General features: G+C 33.0%; 1 protein-coding gene across 5 annotated transcripts in view; it reads right to left on the bottom strand.

Annotated features, from left to right (window-relative positions):
- The window catches only part of LOC111055068 (annexin A6), a 47,198-nt gene that overhangs the window by 17,579 nt on the left and 6,357 nt on the right, over positions 1–23,262 (bottom strand). For 4 of the 5 annotated variants that reach the window (XR_005572275.1, XM_039436421.1, XM_039436422.1 and 1 more), the window contains 7 exons: positions 22,179–22,276; positions 19,959–20,037; positions 17,062–17,241; positions 15,276–15,460; positions 8,764–8,943; positions 6,428–6,626; positions 4,297–4,379 (listed from right to left, as the gene is read on the bottom strand). Coding sequence is in view for 4 of the 5 variants with exons in the window: in XM_039436421.1 (XP_039292355.1) it covers positions 4,297–4,379; positions 6,428–6,626; positions 8,764–8,943; positions 15,276–15,460; positions 17,062–17,241; positions 19,959–20,037; positions 22,179–22,276 (1,004 nt within the window). In the remaining variant the exon portion in view is untranslated. The remainder of the gene's footprint in view (positions 1–4,296; positions 4,380–6,427; positions 6,627–8,763; positions 8,944–15,275; positions 15,461–17,061; positions 17,242–19,958; positions 20,038–22,178; positions 22,277–23,262) is intronic. The other variant, XM_039436423.1, reaches the window with a different exon arrangement.

The following is a 23,262-nucleotide window of genomic DNA, read 5'->3' on the forward strand; positions in this document are numbered from 1 at the left end:
GAATAGCGATGCCGAATCTCTGCATTAATTAATTATATTTCTACACCGTCAAAAACATAATTGACATCGTTGTGGACCTAGAAAAGGATAGTACAACCGGCTTTGTCGAATGATAGACAAGGATAGCAAAACCAAAGTTGATCAAATACTGTCATTATAACGTGGTCCTCACTATAGATGTCTTCTATATGCCTAAAGGTGCGTATACATATATACGTGCCGCGAACATGAGCAATTCACTTTTAATCAGCTGACTATATCTGTATTTTATATCGTTTATAGGATTTTCTTTCGTATTTTCTCGCGCTAAATTCCGGAAAGCTTTATATGATAATTAAATCTTGTGTAAGCATGATCTGATCAATTAATAGTGTATCAGTGTGATGTGCTTATGGTTTGGGACGTCGTTATAATTGCGCGAGGTCTACTGTTCACAGAACTACTAGTTGATAAACAGAACACAATTCTCTAAAATGATCGTGTTCATATTTCACAGCTGGCTATATGTCATCTTATGAGTTTCGGTGAAGCGATATTTGATTTTTCACATACTCACTCGTTCACTCACTTTTTACTATCCACAGACGTCTAAAGTCTCAGCTGTTTCAGCCAAGGATCAATTATTATCCTTTTAATGTCGTTCAGCGAGTTTTCCCAGGAATGAGACCATGTGCAATCGAATTTTTATATCAAGAACCTTCTATATTACAAAATCCTTAGAGCCGTTTCGAGATCCGTTGGACATAAATAAATACAGAAATTGCATACTTAATATAATAGAATTACACTATGATTTGATGGCTTGGATTCTAGTCTATTAAATAATCAGCTTCATTATACTCTGAAATGGATGAATTCAATATTCCTGTTTCAAATAATTATGTGCAGATTCTATTCGGATTCAATTTTCAGTCCAAGAGATTACAGTTGATAAGATTCGTAAGTATGTTTTACTTGATATAAAACTAGATGTCACTTACTTGATTTCAACTAGAATATTAAAAATATTAGAAAACTTCACTCACATGGGATACTTTTTAAATTCATCAAGCAGTTGAACTATTTGATAGTTTTTTAAAATAAAGGGTACTTCAAGATTTTTATATTGTTTTTATTAAAAATTATTAGATACTAGAATGTTATGATAGGAGATAAATTATGAAAATTGGTCTGTCTTACCTCCTTTAGTGGGTATACAGTCCATTTGACCATCAAATTTACTAGGATCTGCCCCCTTGGCAGGACGTCCGGGTTGAGCCTACAACAAATTAAATAAATTCATATCAAAAGTAATTAATTGAAGTGACATTCCAATCAATGATTGATTATTAAGCTACTAGTAGTTCTGTGAACAGTAGACCTCACGCAGTATTCTCATCCACAATTACCTGATTGAAACTATAGAACCTTATGGAAATACAGCAATAGACTGGCTTCTCCACACATCTGTGTAATCACTTGTCAGCTGATTTATGATGAATAATTCTATAGTCTGATTTTTACTCTAATATTGGCGTATGAAGGAGGCTCCTTTTTCTTTTATATTATCCTTGAAATGAAAAATTTCCAAAAACCTTGTATATACGTAAACGCGCAATTTAAAAAGGAACATACCTTTCAAAATTCATGAAAATCTATTATCACGATGCTATAGCATCGATTGCCAAGTAATAAAAAATACAAGTTTACAAGTTTCATTTATTATACTCAATAAAACTTTATTTTAAAACTGTTTTGGAATTTTATTCACCCTTTATGTTGTTTAAAATTATTTGTTAATTCAGAAATAGAACTTTGTTACAGTAGGATGTTCATATATTGGTGTCGATTACACCAATATTTGCTATCAAGTGTTATTAATATTTTGAATATCGAATTGAAGATTCGATTTTAATCAAGAAAATTACATGTTTTAGAGTTTTTAATAAATATTATAGTGAAATTTGACAATATCTTTGTTTTCTAATTATAGTAAAGAACTGGCTTATACACGAGATAGGAAAATTATGTTTGACGCATCATTATCACATCTGAACTACTAGACTGATTAACTTGAAATGTTGCATAAAGATTCTTAATTAATCAAGGATGGTCACAGGCCTATTTTCAATTTTCAAAAATTTCATTACGCCAATTTTTCAGTTTGTAAAATTTTAAAATAGATCCTTGTCCTTGAGAACCAATAAGGCTTACCTGCTAGTTGTTGATCAATTCTGAATGACACACGTTCTAATCAGTACCTATTAGTTTCAATAAAATTTTAAATTTAAGAAATTTATAGTATCTTCTATTTACCTACAACCTGAAGCTTCCATTTAAGAAGTGTAACAATTCCGTCAGATGAGTTAACATTTCTCAAATTGGATTGAGTTTAAACTTGGAAATGTTCTATCAATATTCTATGTTTTCTGTAATTAATTTATTTAATTGATAATTGGAATGACTCACCTCTATCATTTGCTTCAAGAATTGTTTTCCAGAATCTATTTTCATTTTCTGGTTGAGCTCGTCAACTAAGTCCTGATTGTAAACTGTAACATTTTAACAACGATATCAATTCTTATGAGGATATTAATGAACGAACCGGGTCAGAAACAATAGCCTACAATATTTATATCAAGTCGAATAAATTGAGATTTGAAATTAAAGTATACATTTTTTAGAGGAAAATAGTAAAGGGTGACCTTTTTCCCTCTCTCTATCATTTGAATAATTGAATCATTTTCGAATAAATAACCGAAGTGTTTTGATTATTCATTCAAATAAGTGTTGTTTCAAGTTTCATTACTTCAACAATCATTTCTTTGAAAACTAATAGTTTACTGATAGTTTATAATAGTTCACTAGTTTACTTAATAGTTCTTAGTTCTCAATAGTTTATACTTATGCTTATCCTTTCTCTATGGAATTAGTTTCAATAATATTTTAAAGTGAAGAATTATATTATGGTATAAATACTCTATACTTATAGTAAAGATTAGCAGAATTTATGGTGATATTGTGAAATCTCTCCATGATAAGAAAACACAGATATTGTCAAATTTCATGGTACTGTTTTAAAGTTTTTAATAAATATTATAGTGAAATTTGACAATATCTTTGTTTTCTTATTATAGTAAAGAACTGGCTTATACGAGATAGGAAAATTATGTAAGTCGCATCATCACGCCTGAACTACTAGACTGATTAACTTGAAATGTTGCATTAAGATTCTTAATTAACCAAGGATGGTCACAGGCCTATTTTCAATTTCAAAGATTTCATCACGCCAATTTTTCAGTTTGTAAAGTTTTAAAATAGACCCTTGCCCTTGAGAACCATGGCTTACCTGCTAGTTGTTAATCAATTCTGGATGACACATGTTCCAATCAGTACCTATTAGTTTCAATAATATTTTAAATTGAAGAAGCTAATAGTATCTTCTAAAAACAGCCTGAACCACTTAAGAAGTGTAAAAATTCCGTCAGAGAGTTAACATTTCTCAAAGCAAATTGGAATGAGTTTAAACTTGGAAATGTTCTATTAATATTCTATGTGTTCTGTAATTAATTTTTATAATTGACTAGCCGCCAGGATCGCTTCGCTTGCCATATCCGTCTAGCCAGGGGGCTCCGCCCGCTGGACCCCCGACTGGATCGTCCAAGAATGATATCAGCAGGCTCGCTTCGATCGCCTGCATTTTTCATTTGAGCATTTTTATCATATGCTAGGACGATCCAGTCGGGGGTCCAGACTAAACGTCTGGCTACATGGATATGGCGAGCGAAGCGAGCCGGACGGCTAGTAATATAATATTCCCAGGATTGAAGTAGCAGTGCCCAATCAATTTTTCCGCGATAAATGCATTTCAATCTTCAACTTGGTGCCAGCCAACCTAACAAAGTCAACTCAACCTGACTCAACCTTTTGCCAACCTGACAAAATTATTAATTTAGTTAACAGTTAACAACTGTTTCGAAGAGGTACTCTCTTTAGATTATAGTTCTATATTAACATATGGTATGGACATTTCTCAATTATAATTAAGAGAATAAGAAAAATATACATGCTAAAAGACGAACTTTAAACCCTTAAAAACTACCCTTAGAGTTAAAATATTGCCAAAAGATTTTTTAGTGCGTCTCTAAAGGGCCAACTGAACATACCTACTAAATTTGAACGTTTTTGGTCCGGTGGATCTTTAGTTCTGCGAGTGAGTGAGTGAGTAAGTTCAGTCAGTCAGTCAGTGAATGAGTGCCATTTCGCTTTTATATATCTAGAATATAGATATAGATATAGATCATTGAAATGACTCACCTCTATCATTTGCTTCAAGAATTGTTTTCCAGAATCTATTTTCATTTTCTGGTTGAGCTCGTCAACTAAGTCCTGATTGTAAACTGTAACATTTTAACAACAATATAAACTCTTATGAGGATATTAATGAACGAACCGGGTCAGAAACAATAGCCTACAATATTTATATCAAGTCGATTAAATTGAGATTTGAAATTATTAGTATGATTTTTTAGAGGAATGTAGTGAAGGGTTGATCTTTTTTCCCTCTCTCTATCATTTAAATGATTGAATCATTTTAGAATAAATAACCGAAGTGTTTTGATTATTCATTCAAATAAATGAAATTGCATTACTTCACCAATCATTAACTTTAAACTAAAACTTCTTTAATCACCCGCCATTTTGGATAGAAGTATCATAGAACATTTTTTATTGATGCCATCATTCTTGTTTTGAAAAGGCCTTCAAAATGATGTACCACACAATGGGTGTTTACATTTGAAATATTCGAATTACAACCCCTAAGTCACCCTCTTATGAGAGCGGTTGAAATTCAGTTGTACGTCAAAAGGTGTTCGACCGATAACTTATCCTGAAAATAACAGTATTATATCTACAACAGTCTCCAACTTATTGAAGGGTTCCCATACATATGACTCACTTTGTATGTGCAAGAGCACGTTAGATCATGCATAAGCCAACATCTAGAAAGTGCTTTGCACGTATCTGCTCACAATGAACGCAAACAGCAAGTGCAAGCGTTCAGTATGACTGTTCCTATTGCTCTCTCCAGATTTTGTTTCTCATCTGCGCGCTTGGTCATGCATAACCAAGCTTGCACTTGCACATAATATAGGTATTCGATGTGATTACACCATAAGACATAGGATGCCAATAAATTGAAATTATGGGTCTCAATTTGTTAGAGAAATATAGTAAAGGGTTCACCTGTTTTCCCTCTAAGTGCCGGTTGCACAGCAGCCGGTTAAGTTTTAAACATGATTAATTTCACTAGAACCAATCATCAGAGAAGGCCTTCTTGATAAGACGGCTTCTCTGATTGGTTCTCGTGAAATTATTCACAGTTAAAATTTAACTGGCTGTTGTGCAACCTGTCTATCATTTAAATGATTTGACTCGGCAGTCACTCTGCATCTCTGGTATTTTAATGTCAATAGATATATTTATTTATAAAAATCTGGTGTGGTGCACTCGAACAACTTTCCTTGCCGTAATGAAAATTGATCAACTGACGATAGCGTTCCCGCGCATCTCAAATCTTTTTTTTCTAAGATCTGAGCCAGCTGGTGACAGGACAATAACGCTGCAGACACACAAAGTCTGCTATCTCATCTTCATAGTGAATGATTTAATAGAATCAACAGTTGCCAACAGTTTGCAATTGAATAAACACATTTTCTCGAATTTCGAGCTTATTTTCAATTTTAGGTGAAAATGTTACTGATCATTAATTGTAGTGTATTTTCCACTTGATTTTTTTTGTATCTGAAGCCTGATAATTGGGATTCTAAAATCAAACTTTGCATATATGGTGCAGTGCTCCTGAAATTTTTACAGATATGGGACTTGTGGCAGTTGATAAAGCTTATAAATGACTTTTCTAGGTATGAATTTGATCAAAATCGTTGGAGCCGTTTTCGAGAAAATCGCGAAAAACCCTGTTTTTGACAACATTTTCTCCATTTTAGCCGCCATCTTGAATTGCATTTGATCGAAATTGTTTGTGTCGGATCCTTAAAGGGCCTTAAGTTCCAAAATTCAAGTCATTCCGATAATTGGGAGATCGGGATATCGTGTACACAGACGCACATACACTCGTACACACACACACACACACATACAGACCAATACCCAAAAACCACTTTTTTGGCTCAGGGGACCTTGAAACATATGGAAAATTTAGAAATTGGGGTACCGGTACCTTAATTTTTTTCGGAAAGCAATACTTTCCTTACCTATGGTAATAGGACAAGGAAAGTAAAAAATTAAGTTTAAAATTAATAATGTATCATTTTTAAATGCTGATATTTTTGGAGAAAATGAATTTGATTTGAAAATCAATCTATAATAACGAGCCTAAGTGTTTTGATAATTTTTGTTTCAACAATTTTAAAATTCAAATACCAACCTCGTTTGTAAGTATCGACAATTTTTTTCAGCTGATCAGCATTGGTGGAGCACAGAACACTCATGTAGGACCAATCCTGGTCAAATTTTAGCGAAAATCTGATGGTTCTCGCCGCATATTCGGCCGGAGAATAGAGCAGTCTCAGCAGCAAAAACTTCAGTTTATCGTTGGTGATGCCCGCTATTGTTGCTGGTAGAGACTGTAACATAGTTTACCAATGAAATGCAACTAAAAACGATGGAAAAATATCCAATCATTGACACCCTATCATTATTATTCTCTATACTCAATTTTGGGTGTAGTTAACAAATAGATTTTGAAAAAATTCTATCTCTGTGCAAAGGCTAAAAATAAACTTTTTACTCCTGATATTTCTTAAAGTTTTTTGATTCGTATATCATCAAGCTATCAAAATGAAAAAGTTTCCTCAGGAAAAAAATGTTTTTTTCTGATCATTACTTTTTGAGATATGAGCGCCTAAAGATTAAATTTTTGGGACAGAACATTTCAAATTCGGTATAAGATGAATCCATGAGATTTAGAGGATGGATTATTCATGGTATTGTTGATCTAGTAAAACAAAAATTTTCTGAAAATATCAATTTTTAAGATAGTTATTCAATTTACTAAAAATAGCCAGAAATAACTTTTAGTTCAGTTATTTCAATTTTTTCAATTCAAAAAATAATTTATTCCGCACAACATAATATTATTACAAAACGTATCTAAAAATAAAAAACAGTGATAATGAAAATTATATGTTTTGCTTTAGATGACAAAAACATAAAGCGAAATAAATAATTTATTGTCAAAAACATAAAAATGTCATTTTCAGCAACGTCAGTTCAAGCTTACAATAGTCTAATATCATGTCTTAATATATAAATATAATATATAAATATAATATATACATATATCACATTTTATTTTTAAATTCAATTGCTTATCACTAACAAGTCCAAAAACAAACATTTAAACAAATAACATTCAAAATTGAATTTCGAAAAACTCTTCTACCTTATATAAACATTTTCCAACTAGCAAATTCTTTAAATAACGTTTAAAACTCTCACAGTCAATTTCTCTTATGTCATTAGGGAGAGCATTAAAAAATTTAATAGACATGTATTACCAATTCTTTTGCGACCCTGCATACAGACAATAATTGACTCTAATATTATTTCTATGCCTAGTTTTATAACTATGTACATTACTGTTCAACACAATATTCACTAATATGTTTCTTCTAATATGAGCACGCCTAGTTATTTTTGGTAAATTGAAGAACTTTTCAAAAATAGATTTATATTTTTTCTATTTTCGACTGAATCTCAAGCCACTAATTATAGCCGACTGATTACTCGTTGCCATCGCTCAAACTACTTAGTTTTGCTGGTAACGCCAATGATAATATTATAATCGATTTTGAAATGGAAAATATTTTAATTTTAAGTTTTTGTAATGTATTGTATATGAGAATTTTTATATTTTTCACATTTGTAAAGTTTGTTTAATAATTTTGGCAATAAATATTTCTTTCTTTCTTTCTTTCTTTTCTTTCAAAAAATTGATATTTTCAGAAAATTTTTGTTTTAGGCCTACTAGATCAACAATACCATGAGGAATCCATCCTCTAAATCTCATGGATTTATATCGTACCGAATTTGAAATGCTCTGTCCCAAAAATTCAAACTTCAGTCGCTCATATCTCAAAAAGTAATTTTCCTCAGAAAACTTTTTCATTTTGATAGCTTGATGATATACGAATCGGAAAACTTTGAAAAATAACCCGATTAGAATGTTTATTTTTAGCCTTTGCACAGCCTTAAACCTTAGGTACCTATATCGTTCCCAAATAATACTGTATAAAAAGGAAAGAGTTATGATTTGTTTATTTACTCAGGTGTGACCTGAGAACTCTGCTGCTATACCAATCATTCGAGACTCCTGTTATTCAACGGGTACGCGACAGGGTGTCACCCCGTCAACTTGTCACCTCGAAATTTTGAGCACAGGCGACAGCTTATCCCCTCGCCGAAATATATCGCTACCGTCAACTTGACCCTCCGTTAGCATGTCACCTACTGGAATGGCAGGTTCCATCCTGTCAGGACCGTACACGACAGAGTATCACCTTGCTCGCTTGCGTCAAGTGGTCACCCCGTAAGAGAGGAGACAAGTTGTCGGCGTCAACCGGTCACCTCCAAAAACCGGTTCAGAGGTGACATCCTGACGGGGGAACAATTTGTCGGGGTGACACCAAGACTTCTACCCTTACATGTTATGAAACAATTTAAAAAATAAAAATGAGATAAGTATTTTAAAGGTTGGTTTACCTTTTTATAGACGGTGCTGAAGGCTTGTTTGATGGCAATTCTCTGCGTAGCGGTTCGTTTGGTCAAAATATCGATGATTTTTCGCAAATCGATTTTGTCCTTCTGGGAAGCAGCATTGATGTCATTCACGTCCTTCTCCACGTCATTCTTCTGGTCGGTTATCGTTGGCCCTGTAGGATCCTGTCCACATATCGATTAATCAAATCATCATTAATTTAGTAAATCAATATCGATATATAAACATAGATTTTATAAATCGTTATATTAACATCGATTTCATAATTCGATATATCAACATCGATTTTGAAATATTGATATATCGAATAAATATCGATTTAATAATATTGATTAATATTATATTGGTTGTCGATCCAAACAAAGAATATTATACTCAGATTCACTTAAAACTGTCAGCATTGATTGAATTGGATGATGTCCATTTGAAATTAATGGTGATGCATTCCGAGCTGCTTTGTATTAACACACTTTTTTATGTATTTGAACACGTCATGCAGTCAATTATTAAGTAAATAATTAAATACTTTTACTCACTGACTGAAGTACTTTCGATCGTCTAGCGATCATTTTCAATAGTCTAGTGACTATTCACTTAATAATTAACACGACTGCATGTCGTGTTAAAATACATAAAAAAGTGTGTTGAAATTAATCTTACAATAGCCGAGTACAGTCACTACTGTACCTCCCTAAACAAAGCCATAGTGCATGACAGGTGGTTGATGGTAACGTCAGCACAGGTAGGGCTCATACACCTATAAATAAAACACTGGCTGATATAGATCAGCTGAAATCAACAAAGATATATTGGTGTAGGAGCCCTACCTGTGCTGACGTCACCAGAATGCACTATGGCTTTGTTTTCTGTTCTTTTGTACACATCTTTATGGAAATAAAAATTATTAATTATTAATGACGGAGGTAGTGGTACAGTACGCGTGCTGTAGCTTTGCCACCGTGGCATATAGGCTGGCAAGGTATGGTTCGCGGGGTAATAGTTAGGGCTTTGAACAACATCAATCAGCTTCAGAGACCCTAGATAGAGGAAGCTCCCTACAGAGCTTCCTTGAAGGAAGCTCCCTACTCACAGAGATTCTTCATAGCTGTTATTAATTATTATGAATGGGAGACCAACTACATCACCAACAATAGAAAAAGCATGTTTTGAACGAATATCAACTGAAATGTTGTGTATCTTTTCGGATGCAACACACGTTGCTTTCGAGAAGATACAAATGAGCATCTGTTGCTTATGGAAAGATACATTTTCAAGAATGTTCGATGTTTTTGAACGGGTAGTATTATAGCATAGCCACCTCTAATACATGATCTATAGTCTAGTGACCCTCCGCCGACAGGCAAAGCTACAGGACCCGGACTGTACACCAGTACTCAAAATATATAACCTGTTAAGTTTTATCAGATCACTCACTATAATTGACCGCACGAAAATAATCCGATGAAAATTGGAAATTGGAACAGCTGAGTAGCCTACTTCCTCACCCATAGATGTTGTAAATTCGTCAGGTGTATAATAAAAATTTTAATTAAATTCATTCAAGTTACAATCAGCTGTGGACAACGTTGATCAACTCATCTGTTCCAATTTACATCGGACTATTTTCGTGCGGTTGACTATTTTCATAGCCACCTCTAATACAAGGCCGCGGCCTACGATATTGCAACGTCGCAGTGTAGACCTAGAATCTAATACATGATTGGTTAAAAAATACCAGCTGATCTTTTTCACCAATCATGTAGGGTATTAGATTAAAGGCCTACGCTGCGACGTTGCAATATCGTAGGCCGCGGCCCAGTATTAGAGGTGGCTATGCTATTATAGTACCCTCCATATTATATTCTACATAATAAACCTATAAGGTAGCCCAGCGAAAATAAATAAGTGTAAAACATAGTACAAAACAAATAGAAAAAGTACCCTATGATAGTCAAATTCTCCTTATTTACTAATTTATATTGAATGATTTATTCATTTTTTTTCTATGGAGTAAAGGCCTGAGATGAAGTATACAAATTGCTAATAATTTATTATTGTTGAACGAAAATCCAAATTAAATGCTGTAAATTCCATCTGTATACTGTAATAATTAAAAGACAGATATAAAAAATACTTTTTTTCTCTCTCAAAATTAATTTCATGCTAGAAGTATATTTATTAATTTCCTAATTTTCTCATCTTGCTTATAAGGTTTGTAGCCATATTGCTCTTTTTTGCTTCATTGATCCTATCATTCCGTCAAAAATGTTGTATTTATTTCCCAACAGATCTTTGTTATTTTACATTTTAAGAATGCTCGACTTTCAAGTTTATTCAACTACTCCACTTATTATATTATAATAATTTTTTTACTTTTTTCATTTAAAATATCGTTTTGTATTATTTTATTTCACTGAGTATTGCTTGTTAAATTATAATTTCGTATTTTATTGGAGGGTTAAGTGTAAGAGAGGGCCGACTGCGCCCTAACTTCGCCCTCCCAGGTATAAAATAAAAGCAGTCATTCTATTCTATTCTATACAAATTGCATTGATTATGATCTTTAGGTTGATAGGGGCTCATGAAAAAATTTTAACTTGAAAATATTGCACATTTTGTGTCGTGTTGGCATCATAAAAACAATAGCCTACCATAGTTACATCTTCAAATGCAAACAGCTTAAAGTAAATATCACAAAAGTGTGAAGCAGTAAAGCTTCAAAGTGATATAATTTTTCAAATTCAAATATATTAAAATATTATTCTTACAGAGTTAACAAGGATCCATTCTGGCACTAAGAATAAGCAAAAACATAATACTAGAACACCTCTCATTATTTTTCTCAAAAATATGTGATTTCAACTTGAACGTAAAAAAACACTGGGAATTATTTCCAGCAATGTTATATGAAAGATTCTTCATTGTAAGGAGATAGCATGTGGTTGTGTTTGAATAGCTTGATTGGCAACACTACAAAAATTTGATTAACAGAAGAATGCTAGCAATTTGATTAACATCTGATCACACAAATCCTTTTATGTATCATTATCTTCTTCTTCTCCTACTACTTCTTCTTCTTCTTTCTTCTTCTCTAATTGACTGAGCGAAGTGAGATCTAAGATTCAAGTCGACGGTTTGGCATTTTTCTTAATGTTTATATGTTTCGCATTTACGGCGAAACGCGGTAATAGATTTTCATTAAATTTGACAGGTATGTTCCTTTTTAAATTGCGCGTCGACGTATATACAAGGTTTTTGGAAATTTTGCATTACAAGAATAATATAAAAGGAGAAAGGAGCCTCCTTCATACGCCAATATTAAGGTGCGTACAGATATACGCGCCGCGAGCATGAGCAATTCACTTTTAATCAGCTGATTATATATATTTTTTTACAGAAACGGTTAGATACAGATATAAAAAGCTTGGTATCAGCTGATTAAAAGTAAATTGCTCATGTTCGCGGCGCGTAAATCTGTACGCAGCTTTAGAGTAAAAATCAGACTATAGAATTATTGATCATAAATCAGCTGTTTGGTGGACTATAATACTACCCGTTCAAAAACATCGAACATCTTGAAAATGTATCTTTCCATCAACGTTGTAGCCAGTTGCACCAGACCTGATAACAGCGCTCACACTCACATTCCAGGACGACACGTCACGGTACGATAGGACAGAAAGCTCTATGTTTATTTAGGATTTTTTCTAGACATTTTAAATTGATAAATTATTTATTATTTTTTTGGGAAAACAACAACAGATCAATGTAACTTACTGAGCGCGAGGTCTACTGTTCACAGAACTACTAGTACGTGATTGAATATGATGTGTTTTCAAGTTTAGTTTGATAGTAAAGTAATCTCAGGGTTACAAATACAGTTTAGATCTTTGGGGACAGTTACCAAGCTCTGGATTTAGCTAAGTCCTAGACTTTAAACAGCTGGAGTCAGAAAATTGGCTTTCCGAAACGGGGCGTGGACGCAGTTTTTATGATAAAATCTTTATTTTCTTATTTCTATAATTGGAAACGTTTTTCCTTGATGATATTAATCATTCCTAAACAATTCAAAATAGCTGAAACTTTACACTATTTTCACTTTATTTCATTTTGTGTTCAATTTTTTAGTTTTTCGAAATTTAATTTAAACGTAGACTATGACTATGCCCCCTTTCGCGAAGCCAATTTTCTGACGCCAGCTGTTTAAAGTCTAGAACTTAGCCAAATCCGAGCTCGGAAACCGGTCCTGAATTTCTAAAAAAGGTAGGCATCATTATTCATGAGAAAAATTTATGAGAACAAACACATCCATGAGGACTCGACAATAATTTATGATGACACAAATCATGATGACAATATTCAAATAAATTAATGTTGAAGATTACTGCTGGGTTGAATGTTTCTAGGAGAATTTAGAAATAGTTCAAATATAGAATATTGTAGAATTCAAACTAAAACTTCAAGGATTTTCCTAAGTTTCAACTTTTTCTTAAATCAGTGACTTCACAAAATCAATGTAGCTTATTACAATTTTTGTCATTTTTCAAAAAATATTTTTATTTTATTTTTCTATTCAGGCGCCATGAAGGAAATATTGGAAAACGACAAACGTGAAACTAAGAACACACTTAAAAACTGAAATGAAATTTATCAGTTTTATAAATATTATTTAAAACAGCACATTATAAATAATGATTATTATGTAAGATAAAAACATTATTTCTTTTCAAACTTTATTCCCAGTGAGTATATTCTTCAATGCGTATGTGTAATCGGGGTCGTGGGTTCCATAGATGGTCTGGAAAAATATATGAAATAAAAAATTAGTGAATAAGAAAATCAATGATGAAATAATCCAGAAATCATAAATGATATTATAGTGAATCTCAATTTAATAGAGATGAGAGATCTAGAGTCCACTTTAATTTTTGAAATTTACATTATATAAAAGGGAATTGAAGAAATCCCACGTCAATAGAAGCAACTACTGTTAGACTGAATAGTGATATCCATGTTATAATGGCAGTAACTGATCCACATCGGTGTTGCTATCCTTGTCTATCATTCTTCAAAGCAGATAGCACTATCCTTTTCTAGGTCTGCAACGTTTCCAGATCGTTTTCTAACAATGTAGATATAATAAATACTAAATAATTAACAAATTAAAAAAAAATAGTGTCGGTTGCACAACAGCCGGTTAAATTTTAACCGTGTTTAATTCCAGGAGAACCAACCAGAGAAGCCGTGTTTTCAAAAACGCTTTCTAACCGTGATTAATTCCAGGAGAACCAATCAGAGAAGCCGTCTTTTCAAAAACGCCTTCTCTGATTGGTTCTCGTGAAATTAATCAAGGTTAAAATTTAACCGGCTGTTGTGCAACAGGGCCTTAATCTCACTTATGAAAAGTTATTATTTAATCATTAGCCAAACCAAGTTTGAATTCTAAACAAAGTTTGGGTTCTAATGAAAGTTTGGGTTCTGAACCTAGTTTGAGTTTTAAGCCAAGTTTGTGTTCTAAAACAAGAAAATCAATAGGCTAATAATTATTAACCGAGCGAAGTGAGATCTACGATTCAAGTCGACGGTTTGGCATTTCTCTTAATGTTTAAATGTTTATATGTTGCGCAATTACGGCGAAACGCGGTAATAGATTTTCATGAAATTTGACAGGTATGTTCCTTTTTAAATTGCGCGTCGACGTATATACAAGGTTCTTGGGAACTTTGCATTTCAAGGATAATATAAAAGGAAAAAGGAGCCTCCTTCATACGCCAATATTAGAGTAAAAATCAGACTATAGAATTATTCTTCATAAATCAGCTGACAAGTGATTACACAGATGTGTGGAGAAGCCAGTCTATTACTATATTTGTATAAGGTCCATAGTTTCAATCAAAGACATCTTTAAGCTGGGTTTACACCAAAGTTATTAACAAAATGGTTATAACTTAATCCTTATAGATTCTATTAGATTGAACGGAAGTTGACAAACACATATGTTCATTATGTGTATGATAAGTTATGTTCAATCTAATATAATCTAAAAGGATTGAGTTATTAACATTTTCTTGATAAATTTGGTCTAATCGTAGCTTTAAGGTCTTTTTGGTTTCAATATTTTGTTTTGCAGTCATGGTATTATTATGCGTGCCCATCAGTATCAATATTCTCACATTCGAAAAAACTAATTTAATAGGTGAATAAAAATAAACAAATGAACTAAATAATGCTGCAGAAATTATAATATTTTTGATTCTAAAAAAATAATTTTCATCAGATAGAAAGATCATCACGGAACTGGATGAATTACATCATATGGAATGCAAATTCAAACGTGAACTGAGTTTGTTAACATTTAAAACAGTTGACATCTGGTACTTGTGGATGAGAATACTGCGTGAGGTCTACTGATCACAGAGCTACTAGTTGTTATTAGCCTATTGATTTAATTATTTTCGGGATTTAATAATAATTATTGATAAATTAGTGAACTGACGTCAATAGTAGCCGCTACTGTGGCATTGTCGTAGATGAGAAAGAAAGAGTTCTGCACGTCGAACAAATCGACTTCACTCCTCGATATGATGATGCGATCCATTCCATCGCGACTGTCACGCTGTGACGTCAGACCGTCGTACAGTTCTACCGCTGAATACGCCACCGGGTCAAATGCAAATCTCACTGCAAAACAAATTCAACAAAAAATGGTTTCGAATTGATCAGATTTTCAATAAATCTATGAGAACATTTATTCATTAGGTAGTACAAAATTACTACTTATAAAAATGATATGTTACTAAATCTATGAGAATATTTATTTATTCATTAGTGCAAAATTATTCATCATAAATGAAATAATATTGGAAAATTCGAGCAAATAACACAAATAGATTTAACATACACTTCACAAAACTCACAATATGCAGACATCAACTTCCGTACTATTGTAATATATTACTTAATCAACAAAATACCAATAGGCTTTGTTTACAGAAATATAACCAAATTATTACTCTCAGATATACAGAGTTGGGTTGATAGGAACATTTTCTTTAGGCTGACTTAGACCTGAAAACTACGTTTTATTTCAGTTGGACGACCGTTAACATGTCTCTGAATTCGCTTTTTTGTCATATTCATAATGATCGAATAGCTTGGATCTTCATCTCCTTTGTTGCCTTTCCAGTACCGAGAAATCTTTTGTCACCATTTATTTCCATCTAACAATCTCTCACATCTGCATCTATTGCTGATTTTCTTCCTTTTTATTTTTTCTTCTCTCGTTCGCCTTTTCTTTTAATCTATTAAGCGTTACATGGAAGTTTTCTTTCTCTTCAATATCTTTCTTCTCTGACCTTGCTTACTGATGGGATTTTTCTTTCGTATTATTATTATTATTATCATTCATATATATAAATATATATATATTATACTTATTATTATTTTATTTTAGGCTACTTCTTGTACTGTTACTCATTCCCCACACACATATCCGTCTATGTGGGGAAAATATTCACAAATTTGTTTTTAGATATGTTGCCTATGTATATTGTGCTTTGTATTGTGAATTGAAATTGAATTGAATAAACGGAATTGAATTGGAAGAGCAAAAACTGGCGAACCATTTGATATTCCTCTCCCAAATTTGGATTATGAGTTCGAAATAATAATAATTTCTCTGATCGCCAATGAATTACAACCAGAGGAGTTTATTGACATAACATATATATAATTATTATATTATGCATACAAAAGTTGCTAATAATAGACTAGTCCTAATTATGATACCCCACTATAATATATATATGTTGGGGTGATCATAATATTCTTTTCTAAAACATGTATAAGAAATTTATATGCAAAATTTCAAGTTTAATCAGTTGAATCACTTTTTGCTATTAGAAAAAACTAGCAGTCACATATTTTACAATAAATGAATTGATTTTTAAACAAATTATTAAACAAATATTCTTGACAAACAAGAAGATGGCGAACCTGCCGAAAGATTTCGTTGTCAAAGTGAGTGATTAATTCATTTATTGTAAAATAACTGACTGCTAGTCGTTTTTTCTAATAGCAAAAAGTGATTTAATAATAAGCAGTTCGTGATGGAAAACAACATTGAAGAATTTTAATCAGTTGAGTAGTTGAGACGTGATGATGTGTCATTCGTGAATTTCCTATCACGTACATGTATAAGCCAATTATTTCCTTTATTTTATTATAATCTAGACTCTAGTCTATCAACTATTACCAAAAAATTAGACAATTATTACACTCACGTATTTTCAAATAGCCCTGTTTGGTCTCGCCTTCGCCACAGTTTTCACTCATCAAATCGTAGACAGCTTGGTGCTGGTCATTGTGGTTGTAATAATACTCCATGAATTGACCGATGTGCTGAAAGCTGTTCAATGTCAGCAAATTGAACAGGTCTCCGTTCTTATCAATTGAACAATGTCCTGAAATAATTAAATCATATCAGCGACTGAACTTCTTCATTTAGTTGTAGAATGCTTGTTGATGTTATAAAATAAGAATTGGCAATACTCAGAATATTTTCATCTATGTTGAATAACTTATTACGACACTATAATTTGATGGCTTGGATTCTAGTCTATTATCAGGATACTATAATATTCCCAGGAATAGCTCTGATTGAAGAAGCAGTACCCAATCAATTTTTCCGCGATAAATCAGGACCTCCTAAATAGGTATTTAGGAGGTACTGGATAAATTGGTATTTAGGAGGTCCTGGATAAATGCATTTCAATCTTCAACTTGGTGCCAACCTAACAAAGTCAACTCAACCTAATGCCAACCTGACAAAATTTTTAATTTAGTTACCAGAACAACTGTTTCGAAGAGGTACTCTCTCTAGATTATAGTTCTATATTAATATGTGGTATGGCCTTTTTTCAATTTTAATTTTAAGATATTAAAATAAGAAGAATATACATGCTAAAAGACGAACTTTAAACCCTTAAAAACCATCCTTAGAGTTGAAATATCGCCAAAAGATTTCTTAGTGCGCCTCTAAAAGGCCAACTGAACATACCTACCAAATTTGAACGTTTTTGGTCCGGTAGATTTTTAGTTCTGCGAGTGAGTGAGTGAGTGAGTGAGCCAGTCAGTCAGTGAGTGAGTGCCATTTCGCTTTTATCTATATATATATATATAAAAGCGAAATGGCACTCACTCACTGACTGACTGGCTCACTCACTCGCAGAACTAAAAATCTACCGGACCAAAAACGTTCAAATTTGGTAGGTATGCTCAGTTGGCCCTTTAGAGGCGCACTAAGAAATCTTTTGGCAATATTTTAACTCTAAGGGTTGTTTTTAAGGGTTTAAAGTTCGTCTTTTAGCATGTATATTCTTCTTCTCCCAATCTCTTAATTATAATTGAAATGTCCATATCATATGTTACTACAGAACTACAATCTAGATAGAATACCTCTTCGAAACAGTTGTTAACTGGCAGCTAAATTAATAATTTTGTCAGGTTGGCATCAAGTTGAGTTGACTTTGTTAGGTTGGCACCAAGTTGAAGATTGAAATGCATTTATCGCGGAAAAATTGATTGGGCACTGCAACTTCAATCAAAGCTATTCCTGGAAATATTATATATTACTAGCCGTCAGGCTCGCTTCGCTCGCCATATCCGTTTAGCCAGACGTTTAGTCTGGACCACCGACTGGATTCTTCTAACATATGATAAAAATGCCCAAATGAAAAATGCAGGCGAGCGAAGCGAGCCTGCTGATCTCATTTTTGGACGATCCAGTCGGGGATCCATGGGGCGGATCTGGCTAGAGGGATATGACGAGAGAAGCGAGCCTGACGGCTAGTATAATATATAGACTAAAGATGTTCTATGTGACTTCCGTTGGTTATCCTGCAGACATCCCATCGATAGTCGATTTCTTCCCAGACTCGCACTAGCATTTCAGGTGTAACTTGCTCAACAGCGTAAATCCTTGCTCTAAGTTCAGTTAGATTGGCTGGCAAAGGAGGTACCTACACCATATCTTTTATGAAACCCCACTAGAAAAAATCCAGCGGGGTTAGGTGTGAGCACAGAGTAGAGAAGCACTACTGGTATGTTTATTCCGTGGTGTGAGGAACGAGGGGGTCATGCATTTGGCGCATTACGGCCAATCCACTGATTTGGAAAGCGGTCATTAAGAAAATCCCGGACCTCAGTCAGATAGTGTGGTGGTGCGCCATCTTGCATAAAGAAAACATTCGTTCTCGGTCATCATCATCGATCTGTGGTATCAAACATTTTTGCAACATATCAAGGAACACTATGCCGTTTTTCAAAACCAAAACAAACAGCTATAGTGAGGTCCACGTTATAATGACAGTATTTGATCAACTTTGATTTTGCTATCCTTGTCTATCATTCGACAGAGGCGGTAATACTATCCTTTTCTAGGTCCACAATTATGTTTTTGAGTGTAGAAATATAATTAATTAATGCAGAGAATCGGCATCGCTATTCTTCTGTCTTCATCCACTGCCATTATAACTTGGACCACACTATAGCACGACGTAACTGCCACTAGCGCTTGTGCGGCGCGACCAGGCACTAGCGGACTACGCGAGTCAAAACTTGGAGTGTTTTCCTTTAAAACTACACCAAAACCAGCGCTGTACCTCGTTTAATAAGATTTATATGAATTTTCAAAGTTGTAAAGTCCTTTTGAATCACCCGGTACTTTGAAATGAATAAATTCGATATTTCTGTTGTAAATTCTTTTCGGTTTCAATTTTTAGTCCAAGAGTTGATATAATTGATATAAAAAATAGATGAGTTTCGTAAGAATTTTATACTAATGTCGAATCGGAATAAGAATGGTGCTGGCATTGACTGCCTGCGGTGGATAGAAGAAGAAGAAGAAGAAGAAGAAGAAGAAGAAGAAGAAGAAGAAGAAGAAGAAGAAGAAGAAGAAGAAGAAGAGAAGAAGAAGAGAAGAAGAAGAAGAAGGAAGAAGAAGAAGAAGAAGAAGAAGAAGACGAAGAAGAAGAAGAAGAAGAAGAAGAAGAAGAAGAAGAAGAGAGAAGAAGAAGAAGAAGAAGAAGAAGAAGAAGAAGAAGAAGAAGAAGAAGAAGAAGAAGAAGAAGAAGAAGAAGAAGAAGAAGAAATAATAATAATGAAAATTAGGCATTCTTACCTCCTTTAGTTGGAATACAGCCCATTTGACTATCAAATTTATTCGGATCTGAGCCATTGACAGGACGTCCGTTTTGAACCTACAACAAATTTACACAAATTAAAAATAGATTCATATGAAGTGATAAAATTGAAGCGATTTTTCAATCAATTGACTAGTAGTTCTGTGAAGAGTAGACCTCGCGCAGTTATAAACCACAGTCTCCTATAATACTGTCCAACAGAGGAAATTCTGTCCTGTCCTGTCCTGTCCTGTCCTGAAAAAGATCAGCTGGTATATTTTAAAAATCTTTTTCACCAACTAGGTATGTATTAGATATTATAGACCTTTACACTGCGAAGTTGCAATATCGTAGGCCAGGGCCTTGTATTAGAGGTGGCTGTGATTGCATGCGTCATTGCATGCAATTTATAATCCACTCGACAGCTGATTTATGATTAATAATTCTATAGTCTGATTTTTACTCTAATATATTATCCTTGAAATGCAAAATTTCCAAAAACCTTGTATATAGGTACGTGGTACGTCGACGCGCAATTTAAAAAGGAACATACCTGTCAAGTTTCATGAAAATCTATTACCGCGTTTCGCTGTAAATGCGGAATATATAAACAAATCCTATTATACTAGTATATTATATTATATAATCCTATTATATTAGTATTAAGCGAGTAATTTTTGTACGGTATTTATATATCTGGCTATTTTAATATCTGTTTTTTTTTATATCTGGCTATTTTTATATCTGGTTATTTATGTTTTACGGATCTCGAAAACGGCTCTAACGATTTTCACGAAATTTGGAACATAGTAGGTTTATGATATAAAGATTCGATTGCACTAGGTCTCATTCTTTGGAAAGCTCGCTGAACGACATTAAAAGGATAATTCATCCTAATTTTTTTCGTTTTCAAATGTTTTAAGAGAAAATTGAACCTGAATATAAGTGTATGGAACATAACCTACTTTCTGGACTATTTATAGTGTATAAATCAAAATTCGGGAAGGAAACAGTTTTGGGCTGTGCTTGTTAGTACTTCCCCAATCATTTTACGGCTCTAACGATTTTTACGAAATTTGGAACATAGTAGGTTATATGATATAAAGATTCGATTGCACTAGGTCTCATTCTTTGGAAAACCCGCTGAACGGCATTAAAAGGATAATTCATCCTAATTTTTTTCGTTTCCAAATGTTTTAAGAGAAAATTGAACCTGAATTCAAGTGTATGGAACATAACCTACTTTCTGGACTATTTATAGTGTATAAATCAAAATCCGGGAAAGAAACAGTTTTGGGCTGTTCCTGTTAGTACTCCCCCAATCATTTTAAAGAATTGTGTTCGGTTTATCAAAAGTCAATAAATAAATAACGAGCGAAGCTCGGTGCCCCGAAATTAAACTTGAAGAGAAATGCAAAACCGTCGACTTGAATCTTAGACCTCACTTCGCTCGGTCAATTATTATGATTGCAGATACATTATAACATTGAAAATTGACTGTTGAGAATCCATGAAGGGAATACACCCTTCATGAGACGTCAAACCATGGGAAACATACTGTGGATATTCAATAGTAGATGGACTCCAAACCTCCAAAGATATTACGTTAATATTGATAGAAATTATATTTGAATTATTTTGACTATCGCTTTGAAGAACTATTTTGAAGGTGACGGTTTCTTGATCCATTCCGAGCTGCGATGTATTGACCCACGTTTTTTCTATGTTTTTCACAAGACATGCAGTCAAATATTTAAGTAAATAATCAAAAACTTTTACTTACTGTGTTACTTTAACACTGTTGAAAATTATCGCGAGGCGGTAGAAAGTACTACAATCAGTAAGTAAAAGAATTTCATTATTTACTTAAATATTTGAATGCATGTCGTGTGAAAAACATAAAAAAAGTGAACTATTTTGAATTTTTTGTCAATATTATGACCTGTATTTATAATAAATATGTTCCTAATCATTGTCAATTGTTATTAAAATTGTTATCGATATGACACATGTTCCAATCAGTATTAGTTTCAATAATATTTTAAAGTGAAGAAATATGGTATCTTCCAAAATACAACCTTTAGGGAGTGTAGCATTTCCCTCAGATGAGTTAACATTTCTCAAAGCAAATTGGAATGAGTTTAAAATTGAAAATGTTCTAATTAATATTCGATTTGTTCTAAATTTTATTAATATAATTGATAATTTAAATGACTCACCTCACCAGTTACTTGCTCTATCATTTGCCTCAAGAATTTTTTCCCTGAATCTATTTTCATTTTTTGGTTAAGCTCATCAACTAAGTCCTGATTGTAAACTGTAATATTTTAACAACAGCATCTATTTTTATAAGAATATTAGATGATGAATATTGTAATTAACGAGCATGATCAGCAAAAATAAGACATAAGAACCCAATAAATTGGAAATAAGTTGAAATTATTGGTCTCAATTTTTGGGAGAGGATTGTAGTTAAGGGTTCATCTGTTTTCTTTCTCTCTCTCTCTATCATTTCAATGATTAAGACAGTTTTGAATAAATAGCCGAAGTTTAGTTTGGCTCAGTTTAGTTTACTTTTCGTCATATAACACTACAGAATCAAGCAAAGCTTGGTAGTATATGACACGTCAAAAATATTGAGTACAGTACCCAAAAAAAAGTAATTATGAAAGAGAAAGATGAGAAGAAAATCAGAACATACAAAATAGTTGAAAATATCTCCCAATTGAGACCAATATTATTTTCAATTTTGTTTTGGGGATCCTACTCACATTAAAAATACTACTTTACTATGACTTCAAAAATCTTGTCCGCCATATTAAATGCAACTTTGTTTTTTTTTTTAATAGGAAGGTGGTCATATTTATTATACATGATTTCAATACGGAATTTCAAGGCAAAATGAATTACGAATACCGCACATCAATATCTCAAACCGTTTCGAAGATATTCACATTAAAATTCAATACCATCAAATCAGAAATGAAATTGATAAGTGGTATTGATTAATAATGTGAATATCTTCGAAACGGTTTGAGATATCGATGCGCGGTATTCGTCGTTCATTTTGTTTTGACAAAATCGCATAACAACCTTCCTATTTAAAAAAAAATTAAGTTGCATTCAATATGGCGGATCCAAGTTGGCGGACCAGATTTTCGAATTCATAGAAAAGTAGTATCTTCGTCTGAGTAGGATCCCCAATCACACACACCTTGAAATCACATTATTTTCCATGAGATACTGTGACGTTCACATACTTTTTCATCCCCTTTCTGCTTTGAATAGTACTGATTAATAATG

This window comes from Nilaparvata lugens, chromosome 10 (assembly GCF_014356525.2).
Source record: "Nilaparvata lugens isolate BPH chromosome 10, ASM1435652v1, whole genome shotgun sequence".
Lineage (NCBI taxonomy): Eukaryota > Metazoa > Arthropoda > Insecta > Hemiptera > Delphacidae > Nilaparvata > Nilaparvata lugens.